The sequence below is a fragment of the Ascidia mentula genome, chromosome 4, assembly GCF_947561715.1.
Source record: "Ascidia mentula chromosome 4, kaAscMent1.1, whole genome shotgun sequence".
NCBI lineage: Eukaryota > Metazoa > Chordata > Ascidiacea > Phlebobranchia > Ascidiidae > Ascidia > Ascidia mentula.
Window position 1 is genome coordinate 247720 of NC_138569.1, and position 11239 is coordinate 258958.

Sequence of the window (11239 nt, forward strand, 5' to 3'; positions counted from 1 at the left end):
TGTGCTTTGCGTATAGGAAATTATTTGTATGTCGTATGGATGCTGGACGATTTATTGGGAATAAAATGAGAATCAACTGTATGTGTTTACTCCTGGTAGCTTTCGGGTGTGTGGCATGTAGGGATTTTATGCAGTTGATACACGAGCACTAATGGGCGTTTCTTTGCGCATATAATAATATTCAAGTAACGATGTTTTTTCTTTGTGCTGACGCAAAACTGTTTACTACATGACAATGTTTGATTTTTATGTTTATAATTTGTCTCGCCTTCGGGAGTTTCCCAAATGACAAAATAAGCAAATGCTCAATTTTTAGAAAAAGCGAAAGTTTCTTAGGCTTGCAACGTGATTTAACGAACGTTATGAAATTGGTAAGTAAATTGTTAATATTTAACTGATGGCAAAAACTTGGAACAAGTAGACTATCGCATGTTTTATCCGCAGTACAACTTGTCACCCCGGGATACCTCGCCATGCATTGTTGTGAAATTTAAATCATGTACAATAATGTTGGATTGCTGCTTGGATTTTTCTTCACTCAATAATTTCCTCCCTTTGACGATTGTAGACAGGTAAACACTTAGTGGTAATATTTCCCATGTTACATTTCCTGCACAATTCTGGTCCTACAGAATGCAAGGTGTGTGTTTCACCTAAAAAACGTGCAGGGCCCCCCCCAAAAAAAACATCAGGACTTGACCAAGTTCATCAAATGCGCCATAAAACGACCCTGATTTCCCTGATGACCCTGATTTCCCTGACGACCCTGATTACACACAGTGTTATTTGTTTTAGCACAAAATGAATATGAAACATCTAAGATGGCGAAATATATTTTTCTCTAAATAAATCGATCTGAGCTGTCTGAAGATCGCTGTGTTTGGATTTTGAAACATCTAAGATGTAGTTTTTATTTAATAATCAACTATAAAACAAACTTAATGTAATTTTCAGTCCTCGATTGCAAAATCTCCCAAAATGGAGGCTGACGGATGAAGATAACAAACTTGTTACAGACACTGTGGGTTTGTTGGGATTCACAGAAGTTTACAAAAATTAATAGAATATTATTCAGGAACTAAAGGAATGCTCTGGAAAGGTTTTCGTGGACAGTTTACCCGAGTTCTCATTCCCAGAGGTTTGGTTCAAGATTTTTGTGTTGTTGTAAATTTTAAACATCTGAATTGTTCAGACTGAACTCCTGGATTTATCGACAGTCGATGCCATTTTGCTTTCAAACTCTGCAAGTATGGTTGCCCTGCCATACATCACAGAGGTAACAAGATGTAATGGATGGTTTGTTGCTAAATAAATAATAATTCTTGCTTTTTAGTACACTGGTTTCAAGGGAACAATATATGCTACAGAGCCATCTATCCAAATAGGACGGTAAATTAATTGTTAGATATTTATTGTAACAGGTTTAAATGTAATGTTTTGCGACTTGCAGATTGATAATGGAGGAATTAATTGAATATTGCCACCAGCGTGTTTCAAAAACTGCTTCAGCTTGCAAATGGAAAAACCACAAATACCAAAAGTTAGTTTGTGAAATAATATCAACTTTGAGAGCTGCAGACAGGTGTACACACAGTTTTGACCTGTAAGGTACCACAAAGTGAAAATATGTGTGCCTTCTAATCTATTAGATAGCCCAGTGCCACAGTCACCAGCTGCACTGATGAGACCTTACAGGTTAAAACAATGTTTATACCTGTCTGCAGCTCTCATTGATTGTTATGGCTCTTTTGCACATATAATATGAAGATGTTTGGTGATTTAAAAAGCCACAAAATTTTATATTTACTGAACCTTTTTGGAGAAAAGTTTATCGGAATTTTAATTTCGTTAAAGACAACTTCCAAGTTCATTATCACATTGTTGGGATGAAGGTCTGCCATCTTGGCACATGTGTTATAATTCTGAAGATCTCAATAAATCATTGTCCAAAGTCCACATTGTTGGATATGCAGAGAAAGTGGTAACATTTGAACCATTTATCGTTATTTATTCACCATCTACAGTCAATTTATTATTTGTTAAAGAGTATTTTTGGTGCATTGACTGTCACTGCCTCAAGCTCTGGGTTTTCGCTTGGAAGTTGCAACTGGACCATTTCGTCCGATTTTGAAAAAGTATATGAGTCCTTTTATTGGCAAAACATATGCATGTAACTCTTTATGCAACAATGCAGATAGGTTACTTGTCAGCAAGTTCAAACCTCACAACGCACCCACAACAACTTGATGCAAAATCACTGGCGAACAGTGATGTTCTCATCTATACTGGACTAACACAAGCTCCAACACACAACCCCGACAACATGCTCGCTGAATTCTGCACTTGTTTAAGTTGGTCTTATGATAATTTGTTTTTTATCAGTAAACAAAATTTCATAATGTTAATTCATCTTTAAATCAAATTTAAATATACAAATCTGTTTTGTAACAAAAAAAAATAATTATTTATGTTCACTTAAACTTCGTTTATGTGTTTTAAAGATTGTATTTTTACTTTCCAGACAAAACAGTGAAATCAGGTGGAAATGTGTTAATCCCATGCCTTCCATCTGGTCTGTTGTACGATCTGTTGGAATGTCTCCTTTCATATATGGAACAATCAAATTTCATTAACATTCCAATATATTTAATTTCACCAAGCGCGAAAGCATCGCTCACTTCATCACAAATTTACTCAGAGTGGTAGAAATCCGGAAAACTGTTTTGTTTCATGATCTGCATTTACCTGGCAATATCCTGCATAAATTGCTGTGAATAAGATTAAACTGTGTTATGACACGGGGCTTTCAAAATCATGAAACTTACTGCAATAAAGTGGTTTAATCATGAAAACATTTTTAAAATTAAATGATAGTTTATCAAATCCTTAGCTCTTCAGTGAAACATTGTGTATAAACGTTACATAACATTTTCTGTCTTAAAGGTTGCATCCGAACAAACAAAACAAAGCTTACCTTCCAGAAGCTCCATTCCCTCATGATGAGTTAATCCACCTTGGAAGACTTAAGGTTTTCTCCAGTGTTCATGGTGAGATCCCACTCTGTGTCTATGTCTACTTAACCCACAGTCAACTCGTGTTACAGACGGTTTATCATCAAACTTTAAGAAACCATGTATTGTGTTCGCTGGCCACCCATCTCTGAGGTTTGGGGATGCTGTTCATTTTATTGAGTTGTGGTCAAAATCTGCTGCAAATTCATTCATTTTTGTTGGTAAGAATCTGTATGAAGGTTTCCAATTTTCTTTACAAAACTTTTAAATGTACAAATAATTGACAATGATGTATTTTGAAATTTTAGCAATCAAATGTTGTACTCCACTTAAATGTGGTATTGATATTGAAATCTGAAACAAAAATGTGGTTTTGCTCGGTTTCTGGTTTAATTCTATGATGGCTGTTGATAAGTTGTTTTCACAATTTAGAGCCAACATTTTCTTACTTGGATGCTCTTGCACCTTTTCAACCAATCACAGCACGTGTTTATCATTTTCCTATCGACACACGGTCCAATCACCAAGCAGCAAGCCGCTTGATTGACAGCTTGAAGCCTCGTAAATTAGTTGTACCACCAAGTTATGTAAAACCTCCATCAACCTCATCACACAGAAGCGATTTAAAACTTACAACTGTGAGTTTAAAACATCACAACCCTACAACTTTACAACAATATCTAGCAGTTGTTGTGATAATGAGACATCATTGTTGGAAACAGTGGTCATTTGTATTCGGCTGACAAAGCCCATATTATTGGCTCCATGTTTATTTATATGTTTTGGTTATGTTTGACATTTAAACATTCCTTCCATAACTTCTTTGTTCTAGATTAAATTTGTCTTTACCCCAACCCGTTTTAATTAATTCTAGGAATGCCAACCAACTGTGTTGGAAAGAAGTTCGGTCATCAGTCTGGACATTAAAAGAAATTCAGAAAAGGTTGATCTTGACCCAGAGGTGAGTGTCTGTATATTTATAATATTTCTATGAATGCTTCGGACATATTTACACTGGTAGTTGGCGTCATCATTGGTTCCCAGTGAAGTCAGACCTGGTGTTTTAATGGCCCAGATATCAGCTCAAGTTCACACCAGGGATAACAGCCACCTCCTCAAGGTATTTGTGAATAACTTAGTGTTATAATATTGAGAGTTGTGAGTAATTGTACTTTTCTGGTCTTGACACAGTTAAAAAGACTAATTTTTGTTTTCCGAAAAAAAACACGATAAGCTTTTGTTCAAATCTGCTCATCATAGGTTGCGTGACGTATCGACTAAATGTATGGACACGCATGGTTGCATTAATCACATGTTTATTGTAAATAGGTGAACCCCCTTCTATCACCTCCCACTTAAACCACAATATTCGTTCCCAGCCTGTCTACAAACGTGTGTCTGTTGGGAGGAAACGGAAAATTCATGACGAAGTTGTTCATCGTCCTCTGCTCTCCGGAAACCTATGTCTGACGTCATTTGTTGATGACCTCAAACAGGTAATAGTGTTTAAACTTTATGGAAATCGATTAGTTGAAACCTTTTGTTTGCAGGAAGGTTTTGCTGATGTGAAAATAGAGACTGGAAATTCTGGCAAAATAATTCTTCTGGTAAGTTGTTCTATTGTGTTTGTGACGACACAATCCCACGTTTATTGTTTGATATTCAATAAAGGGGTTAATACAATATACATGATGCTTGTACAGGACACGAATAGCAATTATAAATATGAAGGTTCTTGTTGTAATGTTACGTTTTCCGCCAAATAAAATGTTGGAAATTATTGGAATGGGGCCAAAGTGCCAATTTGGTCAGTTCTTGTGCGAGCAAACGTAATTCTTAACATTGTAAATCCTACACTTGTCCGTTTTAGGAAAGTTCGTTCTTAATGTTTTTTACAAGTGCGATTTGCGCCGCACGCGAATATGTTAGGAAACCACCACATACACTGTTTCCGCACAGTTTTGTTTCTATGTTTTATAGCAAGATACCGTGATACAGATTGACGAAAATTCTACCCATATTGTTTGCGAGGGAAGCGAGAGCTTGAGAATCAAACTACGGGATTTATTTCTCAAAAATCTGGTTACGACATGATGTTGGAGTTGATTCAAGGTCACGGTTATTTGCTTCCACGACGTCCAACGAAGCAGAACCACTGCTGGCAAGTTCGGAAATATTTTTTCTATTTTTCCACCGAGAAACACAACCCGACCTTTAACTTTTCCTTGGCATTACACGGCGTGACAAAAATATATTTTCTGTCCAACAATACACCAATGTTGTTTAAAGGTAGATGTAGAAAATATGTTTAAATACATTTCAGCGAGGATAGGTTACTGTGAGTAAAACTCTTTAATATAATGCAAGCGAAAACAATAATTATAAAACTGTTCATGGGCATTGCCAGAATCATCCACACTGACCAACTGTTATATCGACTCACAATTGTCACGCATAAAATTTTCACTACAGATTGTCCTTAATATTTTCGCAAAGGTTTATGTTGCAACATTTTCGAAACAATAAAAACATTCAAAAACTTGGTTTGAACAAAAAAACTCTTTTGTACCGTATGTGCTGGGTTGTGTATTTGAAATATCTCGCCTGTGGAATATGACCGCCACATATACTGTGTAACCATCAGTAAAGTTTGAATCGGCCCCAGTGTAAGTTATTGGGAACGAATAATTCTGGGCAGGTTCTGTTTACTTGAGATAGATTCGAGTAAATTGATTTAAATTCCCAGCTTTCTTGAACCACATGAAGTTGTTTTGCACAGGTTTTATCCCCACTTGAACTACTTACGTGGTTATAAGTGGGAAGATTTAAAGTCGCGAAGTTAACACACATAAAGGGAAGAGTATGTCAGTGTTTCTTACAATAAACAGATGGTTTGTGGAGGGCGTTTCAAGCAGGAAAGTTTTGTTCATGCATTTTATCCGCTTTATATCTTGTTATTGTGTCTCGTGATGCAGCTTTTATCATAATGAAGTACTTGACTGTGTTCGTTTGTCTGCTGGTCTCCGTGTCATCCCAGCGAATTGAACAATCATGTACCCTCACATGCGGGGGTGTGGGTGCGACCACTGAGGGGCCCATGGGACTGGGACAGGGTGCACCTGGACTTTCTGGCCCCCCTGGCAAGCGTGGACCCCCTGGCAACGTGGCAGATTGCGTTTGTTCGGTGGAAGCAGAAAGTGCAGCAAGAATTTCTCAACTTGAAGATAAACTTGGTTAGTTTTGCTGTCACACTTGTTGTCAATTCATACGATCTTTTCTTATTTCAGCGAAAGTAAAGAAAGAACAAAGGAGTTACAAAAGTTGCAAAGAGATTAAAACCTCCCAGCCCAACTCAACTGACGGGGTTTACACAATCCTATCCAAGAACAACTTCGAATATTCTGTTTATTGTGACATGGAAACAGGAGGAGGGGGGTGGACTCTGGTTGCTTCGGTGCACGAGAATAATTACGAAATGTCCGCAGGTGTGAACAAAGTTAAATCTTATTTCATAAAACTCATACTGCTGTCAAATATACATGGTTTATAGAAAGTTCGTCAACAAAACATTCTCAAGTTTTATGGTTTTTCATCCTCAGGAAAATGCACGTCGGGCGATCGTTGGTCGAGCGAACAGGGATGGAAAAAAATGGGAAACCGCGGAGACGGAAATTGGGAAAACAGAAATACATTTGGAAACATTGCTTCGGTAGCAAGTGACGATTATAAAAACCCGGCTTATTTTGAACTACAGGCTGAGAATCTAATGATGTGGCACACCCCCAACGACACCCCCCTTGAAAGATATAACACGTCCACGTTCTTAAAATATCGAACAACCAATGGGTTCCTCACACGTTTCGGTGGAAACTTGCGGAGTTTGTACGCGAACCACTATCCCATCGTATCTAACACATACAGTTGGGCATCAGACAGTGGTCCCAGTATCCCCGTGGTTTTCGATCAGGGGACTTCCCTGCAACTTGATCAACTTTTACCGCCAAATGCTCGGTCTGGAGTTGATGTTGGATTCGTGCAGGTGAGCGTGTAACCAATGACAACCAGTCGGAATATTCCGGCTGTTAAAATCTTAACAAATTAACGAAAAAACCTTAAGAGTTTTTAACAAAAACGTCTTAGTTTCGGGCCGTGAGCACCCACCGAGATGCGTTCGCCATTTGTCCTGTGAGAAACAAGCCGAGCTTCAAATACCCTTCACAGACATGCTTTGGCTCTTCTGGGTTTACAACTTCCATCAATTACTGCAGTGATTTCTCTGGACTCCGCCACGACGCCAATGCTGTAGGCACTGGATGGAACGCACATCTGAGGATGTTAGAATCAGCTTTTCTGCTTTTTTACAAGTGAAAAATTCACAATAACTTTTGAAAATGTGTAATTTCTTTTCTGCTGAATCGAAATATTAAAACAAGAAAGTCAAAAGACAAAAAAAACTTGACTTCCAACAAAATTGTTAGCAGTCCATTCAGGGGGAAAGGTATGCAGACAGTTGTCAAGGAAAATAAAGGGAAATATTTAATAGAAATGAGGTTGTTTGTCCGAAAGTCAAAACGTTCACAGAATTGACAAACAGATAGTTTTAAATGTTGGGGTTGAGGGCAAACAGGGAATAAATGTTTATTGTTGAAATTATTTATATAACTTCAGCTTTTCCATTGTGTGGGTTTATATCCTATATCCCATATGAGTTACTTAAAACTGGCCTTTAATGCGTTATAAAAAAGTTCATTAAATATTTTCGTTCTTCCACTTGTAGTTGCTTGTGCTTTCTTTAAAACTATTCCTTATCCCGATCGATAATTTCCCCGGCGAGATAAAATAACTAACTTTCCTTCTAACGCCACCTTGCGGCATTCTAAATATAGTATTTTTGATGCAGTTTCCGGCGCTTCACCACGAACTAAACTAAACTGAACTGAAGTTTGACAATTTTTAGTGAGTAACTTGATCTTAAACTTAATGTACATTTGTTTTCGTGAGTTTGTGTGTTGTAACTGTTTGCAGATGTGTTGAAATGTCGTCTCAAGAATCTCCTTCAGTACCAATGTATACAGCGGATGTGTCAAACCCTACGGTCAGTTTGGTGAAGGAATCCGTCCCAGCTCTGCCCCCACCAGCAAACACAGTTCATCAGTTTCAATGTACTTCAGCTGCTACAGTGGCGTCCAAAGTTTTGGACAAGAATTTTGTTGACCATCAACTGACTGGAACGAAAGGAACAGGCAAGTCACCATTTTTATGTCATTTTTACATAGAAAAAAGAAATAAACCAAAATCCCTAACTTACAGGGTGAATATGTAATAACATTTTTCCACAATGTCTGCAATTGTTTTTTTAGAGACCTGGTTAATGAGCACATTTTGTGCGTAGATTACCACAAATAGAGCAATTTGTTAAATCAAGTTTAGGCAACCAAGTTAACATTTCCCGGTTAATGTTTATTCAGATATTGTGTTAACGTTTTGTTACAAATTTGTGAAATAAAAGGAATAAAATAAATTTTCATCAACAACCAATAAAATTGAATATGATATTCAAAATATTTAGTGTAATGGTGATTTATTGCATCCAGACGGAATTGTTCCAGCAGCTTTAAGTTCAAATAAGTATGTAAAAATCAACGTTGGTGGTTCATTGCATTACACAACTATGGGTACGCTCACCAAGGAGGACAACATGCTTCGCGCAATGTTTAGTGGCAGAATGGTTGTACTTTCAGACAGCGAAGGTGAAAAGTGTGGGTTTGTTAAGTTAATCTTGCTTGAGCCAAGATTAAGCTATACATTTCAATCGAAGGTGATTGCTTACACAAGTTTATCATTTATGTTTCAAGTTCTTCAACATGGTAACAAGGACTGTGGCCATAAAAGTTTGTTTAGGTTTTGTGTTAAACGTTATGTTGGTGTAGGTTGGATTTTGATAGATCGCTGTGGGAAACATTTCAGCGCGATACTCAACTATCTTCGTGACGGTTCCATATTTCTACCAGACAACAGATATGAGATTGCAGAGCTTCTGGCTGAGGCAAAATTCTACTTAATCCAGGGCAAGTCTTTGTGTATTTACTTCATAACATACTAAAAAAATTGGTTTTGTAAAATCAACATTCTACTAAATTTGGTCTAATGCCCCTAAAAATCGGTATGTTTGGAAGGGTAATTATGTTCTGTGTTTAGGTGTGGGAAAAATATTTGTAAATACATTAAATATGTGTTGTCGTTTCAGGTTTGGTCTCCCAATGTGAGGCAGCCTTGGAACGTAAAAGTGATGAAATTGACCCAATATGTCGTGTGCCTATTATTACATCACACAAGGAAGAACAGGACCTTGTCCGAAACACGCGAAGGCCGATAGTAAAGTTCATGTACAATCGTGGAAACAACAAATATTCGTACACCAAGTAAGAAATAACCGTAAACAAACCAATGTTTGGTTTCTCAACTAGATAAAATAACCCAAGATTTAAAGAGCTTTAAGTATTAATATAAATTCACCTTTTTTAAATGTTGAAGCATCAATTGCTAATCATTTTACTTCATCATGAAATCATTACACTAATAATATCCAAAGAAATCTTGAAGCTTATCGTGACAGTAAAATTATTATTCCATCTAATGGAATTCGTCAATAAGTCGTTGCTAAGTCTTTTGGATCCATGGAACTCAGTTGAATACCCTGAGCTAATCTTAACAACTCTCAGCAACTTTCATCTATAATAAACTGACAGTATTTTTAACTTTCCTGATATAGTTAGTTTGCGATTACATTGTTATGTTTAAGTTTCAGTTTATTGTGGTGTGTTTTGGCAGTTCGTCTGATGACAACATGCTTAAGAACTTGGAGTTGTTCGATAAACTATCGTTACGGTTTAATGGTCGCATTCTTTTCATGAAAAACATTATCGGAGATGATATTTGTGAATGGTCATTTTATGGAAATCATCGGAAAGTTGCTGAAATCTGTTGCACATCTATTGTTTATGCAACTGAAAGAAAGCAGACCAAGGTATGAAGATATTTCAACCATTTGTATGTTGGTGGTGTGGAAAACTTCAATTGTCTGGGGTAGATACAGGGGTTTCATTGTTTGTTAAACGCTTTTAAAACTACGTTTTCTTTGTTTTAAGGTCGTTTAAAAACGACCAAGACCAGTTTTTATTAATGTTTATTGTCTGAAAGGTTGATTTCCCCGAAGCCCGGATATATGAGGAAACCTTGAATGTTCTTCTGTTCGAACCTGACCGACCAAGTCCAGGTCTTCTCATCGCACACACAGATAACTCCACTGAAGCTAGAAGGTCAAATCACAACTGCCAAAGTGATGATGACCTTGAAGAATCCTCACTTTCACACCGAGTCAGGCGGATTCACGTAAACAGCAACCGACCAGTGTGAAAATCTTCCTTATATGTTTGTTGAGTAAAACTGTTGGTTTGTTTATTTTATTTGTTTGTTGATCGGTTTTTCTGTGTTATATTTTGTTGTTTGCGTCATCAACACAACCGTGTTTCCTTCTGTTTGATATGTTATTTCTATGTCACGTGTTACAACCACGAGTAAGGAAGCTGGGATGAGAATTTCTTGAAAGGGTAAAAGTTTTTATTCTTTTTCAAGTTCATGTGCAATAAAAATAAAAAGTTTTGAAGCAAGTTCAACGAAGTTTCATCATATTTTGTCCAGTGAGGTCAACTGGAGGTGGCGGATGTTTGAGTTAAACTGACAACTTTGTGTTTGATTCGCATGAGTGAATCCAACCACTGGCGTTGTCTCAAAATTTTGGTGGGGGAAACATGGTTTCGTGCGCGTAAAAATGTTCGGTTTAAAACAACCGGACAATCAAAATACGACAACTTGTACGCGGTTACGGTTCAGCGCTTTAGTTAAAACTTAGCCGCATAATTTAATGCTTTGGAAAAATCTCAACTTGGGAATATTTTCCTTTGATTTTTGTAGGCCGCCAAACATCCTCCCCATGCGTACAGCGGGCATCGATCAATTATAATCGTAATTGTGTACGAATGGTTTGTTAATGTGAAGACAGTTTGCAACCACGATGAACATTGGCGTAACCTGATGTGAACCATTTCACACGATAAAAAAAACATCAGCATTAACTAAACCGGTTCCAGTCCACGACAAACCGTTGAGCCAGTATTTAACGTATCCACGTGGTTTACAGGCTTTTCACTCACTTGTCAAAAAGGTTG

General features: G+C 37.2%; 3 protein-coding genes across 6 annotated transcripts; all 3 read left to right on the plus strand.

Moving 5' to 3' along the window:
• The first annotated feature begins 288 nt into the window (after window positions 1–288).
• Window positions 289–5525, plus strand: LOC145899826 (integrator complex subunit 9-like). 3 transcript variants are annotated; one of them, XM_082988748.1, is made up of 19 exons: window positions 289–371; window positions 445–572; window positions 955–1021; window positions 1076–1138; window positions 1193–1276; window positions 1334–1389; window positions 1451–1540; window positions 1855–1981; window positions 2046–2135; window positions 2195–2351; window positions 2522–2702; window positions 2944–3047; window positions 3104–3232; window positions 3444–3649; window positions 3886–3972; window positions 4033–4131; window positions 4391–4507; window positions 4562–4618; window positions 4992–5525. In XM_082988748.1, the coding sequence occupies exons 1-19, from the start codon at window positions 363–365 to the stop codon at window positions 5103–5105; spliced, it is 1965 nt and encodes a 654-aa protein (XP_082844874.1). In that variant the 5' UTR covers window positions 289–362; the 3' UTR covers window positions 5106–5525. The 3 variants fall into 3 exon arrangements, with proteins under 3 accessions (XP_082844874.1, XP_082844873.1, XP_082844875.1); XM_082988747.1 differs by having other exon boundaries at window positions 4391–4618; XM_082988749.1 differs by lacking the exons at window positions 4562–4618; window positions 4992–5525 and having other exon boundaries at window positions 4341–4473.
• A 472-nt stretch (window positions 5526–5997) lies between these two features.
• LOC145899820 (intelectin-1-like) lies at window positions 5998–7379 on the plus strand. The gene is made up of 4 exons (XM_082988737.1): window positions 5998–6244; window positions 6299–6496; window positions 6611–7050; window positions 7152–7379. Exons 1-4 carry the CDS (start codon window positions 5998–6000, stop codon window positions 7377–7379), a joined length of 1113 nt encoding a protein of 370 aa, XP_082844863.1.
• Window positions 7380–7894: 515 nt separating this feature from the next.
• Window positions 7895–10687, plus strand: LOC145897352 (BTB/POZ domain-containing adapter for CUL3-mediated RhoA degradation protein 3-like). 2 transcript variants are annotated; one of them, XM_082985605.1, is made up of 7 exons: window positions 7895–7967; window positions 8037–8254; window positions 8606–8761; window positions 8942–9079; window positions 9259–9433; window positions 9843–10038; window positions 10212–10687. In XM_082985605.1, the coding sequence occupies exons 2-7, from the start codon at window positions 8047–8049 to the stop codon at window positions 10425–10427; spliced, it is 1089 nt and encodes a 362-aa protein (XP_082841731.1). In that variant the 5' UTR covers window positions 7895–7967; window positions 8037–8046; the 3' UTR covers window positions 10428–10687. The 2 variants fall into 2 exon arrangements, with proteins under 2 accessions (XP_082841731.1, XP_082841732.1); XM_082985606.1 differs by having other exon boundaries at window positions 7922–8254.
• The last annotated feature ends 552 nt before the right edge of the window (window positions 10688–11239 follow it).